Here is a 16,813-nt window from a genome sequence, read left to right on the forward strand (position 1 = left end):
GACGACTTACAAACACACTCCTGCGAGCACACACACCCCAGTTTGCCGATAGACTTTTACTCAACCAAGCGGGAACACAAACAGACACATGAACACACACACACCTACTAGCTTGCAGACAAGAGGGGGAGTAAGTTGCTGTGTAGCATTTCTTTCACACACACACAAACACACACACTAGTTTACCGAATAGAGACTTGGTTTAATCTCTATTTTATAAACTGGTGTGTGTGTGGGAGAAAGTCATCCTACAAACACAGAATAAAAGATGCTTTACGTGCAAACACATGGTCAAAGTGTTATAGTAAACGGATGCTGACTATACGAGTGACGCACGCACACTGAGACCAAGCATGGAAGACGATTACCCACAATTCTGCAGCGCGAGAAAGAAGAACCATTGGCTAAGCTGTGATCACCTGACGGCGTCAAAACATGAAGTGCATGCGAATACTCGATGATACTTGGTACTCATATATTAAGACTTCCGAGTTTCCACTGTATTTTGAAGCCTATCCCAGGGCATAAGACGGGGAACACCATGTAAAGAATGCCAATCTATTACAGGGCATGCACACACACACATACTAACGCTTTCACACACTACGGGCAATTTGGACCCGCCAATTAACCCAATCCGCATGTCTTTGGACTTTGGGAGGAAACCAGAATATGCAGAGGAAACCCACCAAGCACGAGTAGAACATGCAAACACCATGCACAAAGCGCCGGTAATGGTGGAAATCGAACCCGGACCCTGGAGGTGCAAGACAACAGTGCTAACCATGTTACTGTTTATTACTTTATCTTTATTAGACAAAGATAAACTGAAAAAATACAAAACACAGTTTTTAAATGATGCTTTAATTTATTTTTTTTTAAAAAGCTGTTCAAATCTGCCTGGCTAGGTGAAAAAAGTAATTGCCCCCTAAACCAAATAACTGGTTGTGCTACCTTTGGCAGCAACAAATGCAATCAAACATTTGAAATAACTGCAAATAAGTCTTACACATCGCTGGGGAGGAATTTTGGCCGACTCTTCTATGTAGAATTGTTTTAAATTCAGCCACATTGGAGGGAATTTACTCAGGTAATCTTTCTGTAGTATTAAAATTTGTAAAATGATCTAAATTATTTAAGTTTTACAAAAATGCAACAACAAAAAAATAAAATCAGGAGGGGAAAATATTTTTTCATGGCTCTGTGTTCCAGAACAGCTAACACAAACTTATGTCCAAACTTTTAACTTGTATTTAAAATCCAAAGCCAAGGCAGTAAGTAAGAGGAAAAAATAAACCAAATTTTCTTGTTGTTTCTATGAGCATTTCTCAGAAGTCATTTGGTTATTCAAGTCTGATGAGTACAAATAGAAATTCAGCATCTCATCATTTCTAATTTCTTATGTAATTTTTACTTCCCTATCTTGACTTTGCACTGTGATTAACGCAACTGTTTTTCATATTACATCGCCGTGTGTTGTTCCGCTTAAACAACTTCAATTTAACAACTAGTATGAGTTAACCTATCGTTGAGCATGTTAATAACTAATATTTAATTATAACAACATACACATTACTCTCAATTTAAGTCTTATTTAAACAAATGTAGCCGTACTACCCATTGTTTCCCATAAACTAATTTAATTGTGGTGGCCTACAATAGTATTATTATTGATAAGGCTGCAACAACGAATCGATTAAATCGATAAAAATCGATTAATAAAAGCGTTTGCAACGAATTTCATAATCGATTTGTTGTGTTGCACTATGCATTAGTGCAACACAACACAACATTATTTAAAAAAAGAACTTTCGTTAAGGGCGGAGCGGAGTGAACACACAGTCTCGTGCACTGTTGCTAGCAGAGTTCGGCGCCTCATAGACAGGGCGGAACAAAAAAAAAAACACGAGCGGAGGTAGAGGAAAGATACATGGCGGAGGCAGAGAAATCTGTAATTGGTAATCGTCTCCCCTGCTGGGTCTTAGTGCGCGTCTCTTACTGGTATAAATGTCAATAGTACTGGTATCAATAGTACTCTTTACTATAACACGGTGACCTTGTGTGTGTGTGTGTACAGCGCGTGTCTCATTAGAGACATTAAAAATCCATTTTCTCTCTCTGCTCAAGGCTTAGCCTGCTCTTTGCCTGCTGTGTGTGTCGGACAGCGTGCCACACACACACACACACACACAGACCCCTCCTACTATCACCTTCATAGACACACACACACACTCTTTCTCTCTGCTCTACACAGAAACGCTGCTCTGTCACGATTCTTTTCAAAGGTAAAGTGCAGGTTAATTTGTTTTATTTTTACTTTACAGCTGTGATTCCTTTACTGTTTTTAAAAATTAAATTTGGTTTACGAGTGTTTTGGAATACGAGCCACTTCTAGAACGAATTATACTCTTAATTCATGGTTCCACTGTATATATTTGGCAGATATAAAGCATACATGCCTATGTTTTTTGTGTTAGTCCATTTTTATTTTATTTTATTATTATTATAGCAGCTCAAGGAGCAACATATTTGTGCACTTTTTAAAGATTTTAGTTCTGTTTTTGAATAAAGGGTTGGAAATTAATGCCTTCCTTGTTTTTTATCGGATTCATCGATAAATCGAAAAAATTATCATCAGATTGATCGATTATTAAAATAATCATTAGTTGCAGCCCTAATAATTTCTTTTTACAATAAGTCACTCAACCCTTCATCACACATGAACACATAGACCTGTCTATGAATAGCCCCGTCCCTCTGTGCACACACAATGGCTGTGCATGTGCAGAACTCATGAACACATGACACTTCATGTGCAACGGTGATCGTTTTTGTGACTGAGCGCGCTCTAAAAATGAAGGATGCATAAGGGGAAGTGGATTATAATCGAGCTGAAATATAACTGCTCTTAAACATGGATTTACATGGTCAACCAATAATGTCGAATCATGGCTCTGGTAGAACTGAGAAAACTTTCTACCTTGATGGTATACAACCACTACTGAAACTCTGGAATAAGTGCACTAGTGCAGCAGGGTGTTATATATGTAGATAAACACAGGTAATTTTTACTCTCATAACTGTGTTGTTATTCCACACAATTAGGCTGTAAGCGCATGACTTTTAAACAATAAGTTTTAAAAAATGTATTCATACATTCATTCATCTTCCATACAGCTTATCCTGTGTGCAGGGTTGTGGGGACCTGAAGCCTATCCTAGGAGATTTAAGGCACAAGGCAGGATGCACCCTGGAAAAAGTGCCAATCTATAGCAGGACACACACACACACACACACACACAAAGGCCAATTGAGAAAACCAGTTTGTCACCTCTGCATGTCTTTGGAATATGGGAACAAACCAGAGGAAACCCACCAGGCATACAGACCTGAGGTAGGAATTGAATCCTCAACCCTGAAGGTGCGAGGCTACGGGGCTAACCACTACGCCACTGTGCTGCCAAAGAAAATAAATAAATAAAAGGCACTCAATCTTGCATCTTATTCGGGCTAAGAAAAACAAAACCAGGAAATAAACTGCATTTACATGGAGCCTAATAATCCACTTACACTCAGAATAACAGCCCGATAAGAATAAAAATGCATCATGTAAACATCTCAGTCTGACACGATACCGCCCAATCGGACAGAATTTGTCAGAGAAGGGTGGTGTAAACCTTTTATAATCTGTTCAACAGGTAAATATTAAAAATCCATGTAAACACTTGATTTGGTCAAATGATTCTTGTTGGAATAAGCACATTGTCAAGTCATGGTCAAGTCTCCTGTTGGAATAAATACATTCTTTGCACGTATGTTTGTCCCACATGAATGTAACATCAGGTGATGTGAGGAGTTGTTTAGTGTTCTTGGTGAGCTGTTACGGTTCTCTATGTACTCTCCTCCTGTTTAAAAACTGTAGGAGCTGTACTGTATGTGCTTCTGAGATCGCTGCCAAATTAAAAAGTACAACAGAAACAAATAAGGTTTTCATGACACAATGTGGAATGAACTGAATTTCTCAAAGTTTTTCTTCTTCCTTACCTTCTTATGAGTTATTTCCACCAGATTAAACATGTCACAGCAAGCAGAACCACTTTCACATGTCAAATATATAAAGTTATATTCTGATTCACCGCTTTAAACACATATCAGATCAGATGAGATCAGCATCTATGAAATCACTAAAATTGGAATCTTTATGTAATCAGATTTGATTTCAATCAGATTAAGGAAATACTGTCGCAGTTTATGTTTTTTTCCCATTGATTTAACTTACTAAAAAATGTTTTTGTATTGCAAATTTTATCCACTGATCCAGAGGAAAGTCACCTCAGATTTAGTTTAACACATTAGTGGTGTGAGAAGTATTAAAACCTCAATCCAGTAGCCTGTTTCAGTACACAATGACAGTGTTAAATTGATTGTTTTAGTGTTCACTTCACCTCTGCTGCGTTTGATAAAGGTGGTGTGAACACAAGTGTTCAGTTAGAGCGCATGTTTTTAGTATACTTTGTGTCAGGACGGTGTTTATATTTAAACCTCAAACTAACGGTTGTTTCCAGCAGGTTCTTCCTCTCAGCTCACGCGCTCACCGCCAGAGTCCTTAACTTACCTTCCACGAATCTGTTAACGGTCACTCCCCTCATCTCCCCGCCGTCACTGTCAGTTTTCATCCTCTCTCCGAATGTTGTTTTTGGAAATATTGTATTTTGTCTTCAAGGAAAAGTTCAACAAAAAGTTTTTTCTTGCTTAAAATCTTTCCTCAAAACATCCTCTTGACGAACACTTAACAGCCCTCTCGGCGTCACCTACAGCAGCAGTGTGAGCGTAAGTGTGTGGAGAGGGCGCGCGCGGGTGTTCCGCAGGTGTGCGTGACAGCACGCGACACCCTAGTAAAAGGCGCACAAAGGCTGCGTCTCAAACTACAGGGCAAAGTGTACAGGCAGCAGCAAACATGCCAGTGCTTTCACGTTTTTTCAACTTTTTAGTAGGCTAGCACGTGATTATGGACGCAGCCCAAGGGATGTGGTTTGAACCACCAGCTCTGGACGGGCTGACAGGCTGCATGCACTTCACCCTCGTTTTGTTAATGACTAAATGAAACCGTCTGATTTGAAAAAAAAATAATAATAATTATATATATAAAATACTTTTATAGTCAGAAAGTGCCGGGTTGTTTGACATACTAACACGGCCCGAAAAAAGACCCCTATAAAAATATAATAATAAAATATTAAAAATATGAGAGTACATAGGCTATAAAAGTTAAAGTATGAATTCATCCTTTTGGGAACTTAAAACAAGAAGTAACAACTAAAATGAATGAATAATTAGAGTGTAAAGTAAAATAATTTATGAGATAATAAATAAAATTAAATAATTGACGAGATTATTTCAAATCATTAAGTCATAAGATCATGTGTGGATAAATATATTTACCCATATATTTATTATATTGCATAAATATAATTAACCCATGTATTTTATTTCTTTTTTTATTTTTATAAAATGTATTCATTCTGACACAGGTCTTTGCATGGGCTCCCATCTGTACACCTGTACCCATCTGGCCCACGGCCCAAAGACATGCACAGTAGGTTGACTGGCATTTCAAAATTGCCTGTAGTGTGTGTGTTATTGGGTGTGCAATCGTGTGTGTGTGTGGTGTGGTGTGTGGTGTGTGTGTGTACCCTGCAATGGGTTGGGTGTCTTCTGTCTTCCTACACAGTATGGAAAAAGAATGAATAAATAAATTAATCAATCTAAAAAACACGTGCAAAAAAGAAGCAGTTCCTTGGTTTCATAACATGTAATAATGATTTTGCATACTTCTGCTTTGCAACAGCACAACATTACAAAAGGCTGATTTCAAAGCAGCTGTATGCTTGAAATAAAATTTAATGCTTCTCCCTTCACTGCACATGATATTAGCTTGGTGATTCACCAGTGGAGGCAAATGTGATTCAATTAGTGGTGCTCATAAATAAGTTGACTCTTTTAGCTATTTTTTTAGATGAACGTGAGATGAGTTGTAATATCCTTTTGCTAGAAATGTATTAGTTTTGTGGATGCCTGATTCTTTAAAGCCCTAAATCACACACAGTGTAACCAAGACTACAGTTCATCGACTGAACTTTATAAACATCTGAGGGGTTAGCAAAATATAACAATGCAGAAAGTTCTAAAGAGACATTTAAGGCTTCTGTGTGTTCTCTGTGTGAATGATGCCACATAGGCATCTGACCGCCCTGCTGATATTTTTAATGATGTGTATAAGGTTTGGGGCAGTAAAATCTTATCAGGATAAAAGGACTGGGAGTCAAGTTTAAAATTACAAAGAACCCAAATTGTGGTTGATTCAGGCACCTACCATGTTCTCTTTTAGAAAGTTAGTAATAAGTATATAAGACCCCAGGGACATGCCATCCATAATGCTGTGAAACGACATAATGGCTGTGACATTTTGACATTCTGGCACTTTATATTTTGTTAAAGGCCTAGAAGATTTTTTAGTAATTTGGAAACTGAACAATGAACCAGATCCAAGTGATGAAGTGAACACAGAACAGTTTACAACTAAGGGCATTCAAGGTATGCATGCTAGGGGCCTTTGTGATTAAAAGTGGTTCCTGGACTGCAATATTGCATTTCTGAGCTGGTGATTCAGTCCAAGGTGCATGCCCCACGGACATTGGTGACCTGAATAAGAGTGCCAACGCATGGGAAGAGGAAAGTATGAGAATTATTGTATTTAATGTGTAATAACCGTATATCCTCCACGCTCCACACCCCTGTGGCTTCACGATGCTCCCTAGCTGCTTAAGGAGGCATTCCTGGTAATTGTTTCTCATTCATAGGTCACACATCCCAAATAATTTTTTTTTAGATAATATTGTGGTATTTGAGGCAAGCAAGTAATTAACGTCCACTCACTGAGAGAGCCTCAGAGAATTTGTCTCTAACCTTTGTGGTCCATGACTCTGTCTAACTGTCTAACCATCCTTACAATGAATGTTTGGTTGCAGTGACTTATGACTTCATGTCTATGTTCAGGTCACTGCTGTAAAGGAAAGTTCTTTGTCTCAGTTGACCACCAGAGTTCTTACCTACCACAAATGTATTACTAATCACTCTATTCTCTTGAGTCAGTCTCAGTTTTTGTCCCCTGTCCAGTTTTGGAAATTATATAATAATGTATCTATCTAAGAGTATTTAAACAACCCTCACAGCCAGTGGCTGTTCAAAATTACCTACAAGGGCATGCAAAAGTTTGTTCCACTTTGTGAACAATTAAGCAAGTGGAAGATACAATTATTTTCAAAAGGCATAAGGTTAAACATGGAACACTCTTTGCAATGTTTTAAGGAATAGCTGGGTATTAAATTTTTTTTTTACTATTTTAGAGTAAAAAAAAAAAAAAGCAGCACCCTGCAAAAGAATGGAAACCCTAGGAGACGTGAGCTCTCAGATAACTTTGACCAAGGTATTATACCTTAATTAAACTGTTATGGTCATGGCTTATTTACTGTACAGTCATCGTTAGTAAAGGACAAGTGGTGCAAATCAGAAAAAAAACTTCGCCTGTGTCCTCACTACAAAAATGCACCAAATTTTTGCAAAAAAAGAACATTTAAATGAGCCTGATGCATTTTTTTTAATCCTGTGGACGAATGAGGTTAAAATAGAACTCCTGCAATGAGCAAATGTATGTTTGGAGAAAAAAGGCACAGAATTTCATGAAAAGAACACCAATCCAACTATTAAGCATGGGGGTGGATCGATCATGATTTGGGGTTGTATTGCAGCCAGTGGAATGGGGAACATTTTCTGGCTAGGGAAGAATGGATTCGATTTAATTCCAAAATATTCTGAAAGCATCTGTAAAAAAGCTGAAGTTGAAAAGTGGATGGCTTGGACAAATGGATAATGATCCTGAAGACACCTCATAATACACAATGGACTATTTCAAGAGGTGCAAGCTGAAGGTTTTGCCATGGCCCTCACAGTCTCCTGACCTAATCATCACTCAAAATCTGTGGATAGACCTCAAAAGAGCAGTGCATGCAAGACAGACTAGGAATCTCATAGAAACGGAAGACTGCTATGAGGAAAATGGGTAAAAATTCCTCTAAAGACTCTAGAGGAACTAAAAGACTCTTGGCTGGCTACAAAAAGTGCTTACACGCTGCAATACTTGTTAAAGGGGGTGCTACTAGGTACTAACTAAGCAGAGTACCCATATTTTTGTTGCAGGTCATTTTTCTTTTCTGTTATTTAGAAAATGTAAAGTATGAAAATAAAATGAATTATTTTGCTTAAAATATAAAGAGAATGTGTCATCTGTAACGTTATGCCTTTTTGAGATCATTTTATCTTCCACTTGCTTAACTGTTAACATTAACAGAAATTTTGACCTCTTCTTCTTCTTCTTTGTCTTTCGGCTGTTCCCTTTCAGGGGTCGCCATAGCGAATCATTTGCCCCCATCTAACCCTATCCTCTGCATCCTCTTCTCTCACACCAACTAACTTCATGTCCTCTCTCACTGCATCCATAAATCTCCTCTTTGGTCTTCCTCCAGACCTCCTGCCTGGCAGTTCCAACCTCAGCATCCTTCTACCGATATATTCACAATCTCTCCTCTGAACATGTCCAAACCACCTCAATCTGGCCTCTCTGACGTTATCTCCAAAACATCTAACGTGGGTTGTCCCTCTGGTAAACTCATTCTTGATCCTATCCATCCTTGTCAATCCCAAAGAGAACCTCAACATCTTCAGCTCTGCTACCTCCAACTCTGCCTCCTGTCTTTTCTTCAGCGCCACTGTCTCTAAGCCTTACAGCATTGCTGGTCTCACCACTGTCCTGTACACCTTTCCTTTCATTCTCGCTGATACGCTTTTATCGCACAACACACCTGACACTTTTCTCCACCCATTCCAACCTGCCTGTACCCGCCTCTTCACCTCCTTTGAACACACTCTCCGTTGCTCTGGACCGTTGACCCTAAGTACTTAAAGTCCTGCACCTTCTTTACCTCTGCTTCCTGTAGCCTCACCGATCCTCCTGGGTCCCTCTCATTTACATACATGTATTCTGTCTTGCTGCGGCTAACCTTCATTCCTCTGCTTTCCAGAGCATACCTCCACCTCTCCAAATTTTCCTCCACCTGTTCCCTGCTCTCGCTACAGAGCACAATGTCATCTGCAAACATCATATTCCATGGGGACTCCTGTCTTACCTCATCTGTCATCCTGTCCATCACCAGGGCAAACAAAAAGGGGCTTAGAGCCGATCCTTGATGCAGACCCCCCTCCACCTTGAACTCTTCTGTTACACCTACAGCACATCTTACCACTGTCTTACAGCTCTCATACAGTACATGTCCTGCACCACTCTAACATACTTCTCTGCCACTCCAGACCTTCTCATACAATACCACAGCTCCTCTCTTGGCACCCTGTCATACGCTTTCTCTAAATCTAAAAAGACAGGGGTGCCCAAACTTTCTCATCCCACTGTATAAATTCAAACCAGTAGTCACTGATTCAAATCCCCAAACCTAGAGGTAAGAGGTAACGGTTCTATCCACTAAGCCATCATGCTATCTCATAGGTTAACAAGCTACAAGTACAAACATGTTTGCAGCTCCTAATGAAATACTGCATCAAATGCTACTACTGAACATGATAGTCTGGTTGAATGTGATTGGAAAAAAATTGTATACACTATGCCACACACTGGGTTGATAAGCCTCATACACTTCTTCAGGCAGTGGGTCATCAGTAGAGACAAGGTCACTTGCATACATATTCTTATATTGAATTGCTGATACAGTACTACATTTGGTCCTAATCTGCTGAATTGTACACTTTTTGTTTGGATTGTATGGACATTTTTTCTATCCTTCTGTTTAATGGACCATCTGAAAGTGTTCAAGGACTAGTCAGAGAAAAATGTATCCAAAATGTATCCAAAATTGTGCATTTGTGCTTGTTTCGACATAATTACTTGCACTGCAAGATGTATGTTTTGAAATGTGGTTTGTTTCATATCAACATAAATAGTTGAATGAGGCACTTAAAATGAGGCTTAAACAAATAACATTATATTAATCATTTCATAATTTTTTCGGTATATATTAAATTATTTTATTGCTTACAAGGAGTTTGACCTGTTTATGTGTTTCAGGAATACTCATTGCGATTTAAGTTAAGTCTACAGTGTGTAAATAGTACACAGGCCGGAGTGTCTCAATCAATTTTTCTTTTAATCCATACTGATCATTAACATTTCAAATACTTTGAGATAAAAGCAATTTTACTGCTTTTAACATCAGCAGATTAGTGGACCCATCCCTTGGGCTTAGTTTTCACACCTACAGTGTTCAAATCCAAAATACTTCTTGGAGCCCCTGCAATGACATTATCTGTGCATAATCTATTGGATGAGGGAGTCTCAGCAGCAGGTGACAAGTCAGACAAAGGTCCTCAATCTAGTGCTATTATTTCCTACCCTGTTGGAAACCTTGGATAGTTGCACCACAGATATGTCAACACTATTAGCTATATTACAAAAGCATGTATGAGGAATATTTAAGGGGAGGCAAAGTCAGCATATAAACATCCTGGAAATTGAAGCTACGAGCCTAGAGCCACATGATTTTCAGAAAGCTCTAACAGGATCACACATTTTAGTGTGGACTAAAAACAGCACAGTATTATTTTATATCAACTTCCAAGGGCCACTATATTGCAGATGACACATATTATATACTTCCCATCTCTCAGGCTGACGCAGTCAGATACTGGATGTGCTCACTTGTACCAGTTCTGTGCAAATATAAATACAATTCCCAAGCAGATAGTGCAGATAATATGAAAAACACACAAAAAAAGGATCTGTTTACAAATAGATGTTGGTCAGCAACACAATTACCCAGAAGCAGGTCCATGTAGCATACCTGAAACAGGGTAAATTGACACATGTCTGCCAATTCAAGGCATGTTTACTGCACTTGTCATAGTGAGTAAATCAGATACTGTAGGTGGAGCATCACCTCATGACCTGGCCTCATCATCTCCCTTATAGAGTGATCAGTATTTGCAGACTGGAGTTTTAATGCAAGCACTGCAACAGCTAACTTGTTGCTTATGTTTGCCTCATACAATGTGCTGTAATATCAGAAGTTTCCTTAACCCATCATCAGTACTCAAGTAATATACATCTGGACATGGAGCCTGGAGGATAGGTATCAAGATTAGGGATGTGGCCCAAGCTGATCTACTTGTGGTCCATAAAACTATCGGAAACATGTCCCACTATCTGAAACATGTTCCACAAAACCCAGGTATGCTAGGGCTGTCAGTCCTTTAAAGCTATGGACTGTGGCATAGTGAAATCCATCATAACCAGCATTGTGGAAAGAAGCATGTTTAGTGCGACAGGTGGCATATTACCTGAACTGCCACCATTTGGAGGGGGGCTGTCACAGCTATTTTATTATTGTATTAAATGTGAGTGCTCATAGGAGATGGAGCTAAGGAAAACCAACCAGGCATCAAATTGAGAGGTGAGTGCCACTAGGAAGTAAAAACACTGAGCAGTAGCAGTTCACTGAATCTAACAAGGTTGTGATGAAGTTAACAAGATTGGGAATGAAGCTAACAAGGTGGTAAGTGTTGCTTAAAAGATTAACAAAGCTTTTGATGGAAATGTGATTTTCACCACCTGTTAGGTGCATTGTTACCATTAGAGGACTGGATACCTATAGCACTGACTATAGTCTTAATTTGATTTTCAGAATGCAACATATGGTGCATGTGCACAAGAAGGTATCACCATGCCTGTTTGACTCAAATAAATAAGAAATTGGGCCAGAGGGTGAGCGCAACTTAGATAGACCTACACGTTTGGGGTCATGGTCACAAATTGATGACTTTGATGTTAATTCTTGACAAGAAAACCAGCACAAATTAATGATTAACTTATTTCATCTGGACCGTCTTACACTTAAATATGCAATGTTCTGATCTTTATTACACAAAGCCCTAAAAGACTAGCAGATTTATTATGGAGTACATATTTAGCCTCTCATTGCATTAAAAAAATCATATTATTATATATGCTTGCAACCGTTAATTAGTAGTTACTAATGAGTTGAATTAAACATGCTTAAAGAGGATTTACAGTAATACTGAAATGGCATACATTAGTATTTCGGCCACTGCTTTTGCGTATGAGTTATGCATGATGGAATTAGAGTAAAAGAGGCATTTTATAAAGTGAATTTTGGTTTTAGGTTGTAAATATATCCGAAAAGACTGAAATGCCTTCTGAGACCAATGTTAAATATATAACAATAACACTAATAATTAATAGCATCATCTGTTTAAAGCCTGTGCAAAGTTTCTTAGCACATGGTCATTAAAGGAGACTGCATGTTCATCATTAACATATTTTGAGGACTGATTTTACTCACTCACTCACTCACTGCTTTATCCTGTATTTAGGGTCGCGGAAACTGAATGCAACCACGGGGGGGCGCAATCCAGTGTCTTCTTGTGCCAGTCCCAAGTCTGGATAAATGCAGAGGGTTGTGTCAGGAAGGGCATCCGACGTAAAACATTTGCCAAATCAACGATGCGAATCAAGAATATAATTCCCATACCGGATCGGTCGTGGCCCGGGTTAACAACGACCGCCACTGGTGCCGTTGACCTACAGGGTGCTGGTGGAAATTGGGCTACTGTTGGTCGAAGAAGGAGAGGAGGAAGGCGTGTTCGTAAGCAGAGAGAGAAGAGGAAAGGCAGGAGTTTAGGAGTGATAGTAGGGACTTTGAATGTTGGGACCATGACAGGGAAGGGAAGAGAGTTAGTTGATATGATGCAGAGAAGGAAGGTGGATATACTGTGTGTCCAGGAGACCAGGTGGAAAGGTAGCAAGGCTAGAAGCTTAGGATCAGGGTTCAAATTGTTTTACCATGGTGTGGATAGGAAAAGAAATGGAGTAGGAGTTATCCTAAAAGAGGAGTTTGTAAGGAATGTTCTAGAGGTGAAGAGAGTATCAGATAGGGTGATGAGTCTGAAGCTGGAAATTGAAGGGATAATGTTCAATGTTGTTAGTGGTTATGCCCCACAGGTAGGATGTGAGTTAAAAGAGAAGGAGAAATTCTGGATTGAGTTAGATGAAGTAATGCAGAGCATCCCCAGAGGTGAGAGAGTGGTGATTGGTGCAGACTTCAATGGACATGTTGGGGAAGGAAACAGAGGTGATGAAAATGTGATGGGCAGGTTTGGTCTTCAGGACAGGAATGTAGAAGGACAGATGGTGGTGGACTTTGCAAAGAGGATGGAAATGGCAGTAGTAAATACTTTCTTCCAGAAGAGGCAGGAACATAGGGTGACATATAAGAGTGGAGGCAGAAGCACTCAGGTCGACTACATCTTGTGTCGACGTTGTAACCTGAAAGAGATCAGTGACTGCAAAGTGTTGGTAGGGGAGAGTGTAGCCAGACAACACAGAATGGTGGTGTGTAAAATAACCCTGGTGGTGAGGAAGGCGAAGAGGACAAAGGCAGAGCAGAGGACAAAGTGGTGGAAGCTGAGAAAGGAAGAATATTGTGAAGTCTTTAGGGAGGAGTTGAGACAGGCTATGGGTGGTCAGGAGGTGCTTTCAGTTGACTGGACAACTACAGCCAATGTGATCAGGGAGACAGGTAGGAGGGTACTTGGTGTATCATCAGGTAAGGGGAAAGTGGACAAGGAGACTTGGTGGTGGAATGAGGAAGTCCAGGAGTGTATACAGGGAAAGAGGCTAGCTAAGAAGAAGTGGGACACTGAGAGGACTGAAGAGAGTAGACAGAAGTACAGGGAGATGCAGAGTAAGGTGAAGGTAGAGGTGGCAAAGGCCAAACAAAGAGCATACGAGGACTTGTATGCTAGGCTTGACAGTAAGGAGGGAGAGGTGGATCTGTACAGGTTGGCAAGGCAGAGAGATAGAGATGGGAAGGATGTGCAGCAAGTTAGAGTGATTAAAGATAGAGATGGAAATGTACTGACAGATGCCAGGAGGGTGATGGGAAGATGGAAGGAGTACTTTAAGGAGTTGATGAATGAGGAAAACGAAAGAGAACAAAGAGTAGAAGAGGTGACTGTCGTGGAACAGGAAGTAGCAAATATTGGTAGAAGTGAGGTGAGAAGGGCGTTGAAGAGGATGAAGAGTGGAAAGGCTGTTGGTCCTGATGACATACCTGTGGAGGTATGGAAGTGCTTAGGAGAGGTGGCAGTAGAGTTTTTGACAAGTTTGTTTAACAAGATCTTGGAGAGTAAAAGGATTCCAGAGGAATGGAGGAGAAGTGTATTGGTGCCAATTTTTAAGAACAAGGGAGATGTGCAAAGCTGTGGCAATTACAGAGGTATAAAGCTAATGAGCCAGACAATGAAGCTGTGGGAAAGAGTAGTGGAAGCTAGGTTAAGGGCAGAGGTGAGCATTTGTGAGCAGCAATATGGTTTTATGCCTAGAAAGAGTACATCAGATGCAGTATTTGCTTTGAGGATGCTGGCGGAGAAGTACAGAGAAGGTAACAGGGAGTTGCATTGTGTCTTTTTAGATTTAGAGAAAGCGTATGACAGGGTGCCAAGAGAGGAGCTGTGGTATTGTATGAGGAAGTCTGGAGTGGCAGAGAAGTATGTTAGAGTGGTGCAGGACATGTATGAGAGCTGTAAGACAGTGGTAAGATGTGCTGTAGGTGTGACAGAAGAGTTTAAGGTGGAGGTGGGTCTGCATCAAGGATCGGCTCTAAGCCCCTTTTTGTTTGCTCTGGTGATGGACAGGATGACAGATGAGGTAAGACAGGAGTCCCCATGGACTATGATGTTTGCAGATGACATTGTGCTCTGTAGCGAGAGCAGGGAACAGGTGGAGGAAAATTTGGAGAGGTGGAGGTATGCTCTGGAAAGCAGAGGAATGAAGGTTAGCCGCAGCAAGACGGAATACATGTGTGTAAATGAGAGGGACCCAGGAGGATCGGTGAGGCTACAGGGAGCAGAGGTAAAGAAGGTGCAGGATTTTAAGTACTTAGGGTCAACGGTCCAGAGCAACGGAGAGTGTGAAAAGGAGGTGAAGAGGCGGGTACAGGCAGGTTGGAATGGGTGGAGAAAAGTGTCAGGTGTGTTGTGCGATAAAAGAATATCAGCGAGAATGAAAGGAAAGGTGTACAGGACAGTGGTGAGACCAGCGATGCTCTACGGCTTAGAGACAGTGGCGCTGAAAAAAAGACAGGAGGCAGAGTTGGAGGTAGCAGAGCTGAAGATGTTGAGGTTCTCTTTGGGAGTGACAAGGATGGATAGGATTAAGAATGAGTTTATCAGAGGGACAACCCACGTTAGATGTTTTGGAGATAAAGTCAGAGAGGCCAGATTGAGGTGGTTTGGGCATGTTCAGAGGAGAGATTGTGAATATATCGGTAGAAGGATGCTGAGGTTGGAACTGCCAGGCAGGAGGTCTAGAGGAAGACCAAAGAGGAGATTTATGGATGCAGTGAGAGAGGACATGAAGTTAGTTGGTGTGAGAGAAGAGGATGCAGAGGATAGGGTTAGATGGAGGCAGATGATTCGCTGTGTCGACCCCTGAAAGGGAACAGCCGAAAGACAAAGAGGAAGAGGGTCGCGGAAACTGATTTCTTAATGAATAAATTTTGATTGGCACTTAAAGTGAGCTACAGTTGTAGTTAAAAAATATGATGTACTGGATTAAATTTTACTTTATAACCTGCCAAATAAGAGTCTGAAAGCTATATTGTTAAATTAACTTAAATTTACAGTTGTTTATGTAATTATTACCACTAGGACATTTTTTACAATATATCTGACCCCTACTGAATGTCAGTTTCTCTGCTTGCAACTTTACTTAACACCAACATCACATACCATTAACCCATCAATATTGGTTATTAAATATACTGTATATCAGTAAACTGGTGACAGGATCATGAGCCAAATGTAGAACAAATCACGTCAATGCGCAAAGAGCCAAAGACTGCTGACCCATCCTCCAAACTCCTTAGATCCCAATCCGATCGAGCACTGATACCCCTCCCTGCAACCCTTAAAACCCACTGCCAACGTCCAGTTGCCAGGCACCACAGCACACCCCCAGAGGTATTGTGGAGTTCTTCCCCATCTTGAACAAAAGGAACTTACACAATATAGGGCATTATGGTTTGTGTAGTAATGTTATGGTTGATGGGGGTAAATCCTCACATATTTTTTTGATAGCAAAGTAAAAAGCTTCATTCACCTTCCGGGCACATTTTTTGGACTGGATGTTTTATGTTCTTTTTTTTTTTGGTGCAGATTAAAGGCAAGTGCTTATGGTTAAAGGCAGTAGTCTAGACAACCCCGGGTGATTTTCATAATCTTTGTGAAAAGCCAAGAAAATTGACTTAAACAGGTGTGTAGGCTATCTTCGAAAATGAACAGCAGTGTCCCAAAGTGACCCACTGTTTCTTAAGCCACTTTTCATCTTATCTACTGTATGACACCATGCGTGTACTGACATGTTGACTAAAATAATAGACTGGGTTTAGGAACAGTGTCAAAGCTTAATAATGATAATAATAATAATAATAATAATAATAATAATAATAATAATAAAAATATATAATAATAATAATAATTTTTTATTAATGGTCATTGTCAACATATACAGTCTACATGAATCACATTAATACCTAGGTTTTCATGGAGTGCAGGATGAGTTATCTATGTTATAAGATATCTAGTTATCTGATTATGACTGACTATTTTCCTA

At 40.0% G+C, this 16,813-nt stretch overlaps 1 protein-coding gene across 4 annotated transcripts in view; it reads right to left on the reverse strand.

Moving 5' to 3' along the window:
* Window positions 1-4,798, reverse strand: part of slc4a11 (solute carrier family 4 member 11) — a 67,439-nt gene extending 62,641 nt beyond the window's left edge. For 2 of the 4 annotated variants that reach the window (XM_053501837.1, XM_053501835.1), the window contains exon 1: window positions 4,616-4,798. In XM_053501837.1, coding sequence (XP_053357812.1) covers window positions 4,616-4,676 — 61 coding nt within the window. In that variant the 5' untranslated portion in view covers window positions 4,677-4,798. The remainder of the gene's footprint in view (window positions 1-4,615) is intronic. The other 2 variants (XM_053501841.1, XM_053501838.1) reach the window with 1 other exon arrangement.
* Between the last annotated feature and the right edge of the window lie 12,015 nt (window positions 4,799-16,813).

This window comes from Clarias gariepinus, chromosome 8, assembly GCF_024256425.1.
Source record: "Clarias gariepinus isolate MV-2021 ecotype Netherlands chromosome 8, CGAR_prim_01v2, whole genome shotgun sequence".
NCBI classification, from domain to species: Eukaryota; Metazoa; Chordata; class Actinopteri; order Siluriformes; family Clariidae; genus Clarias; species Clarias gariepinus.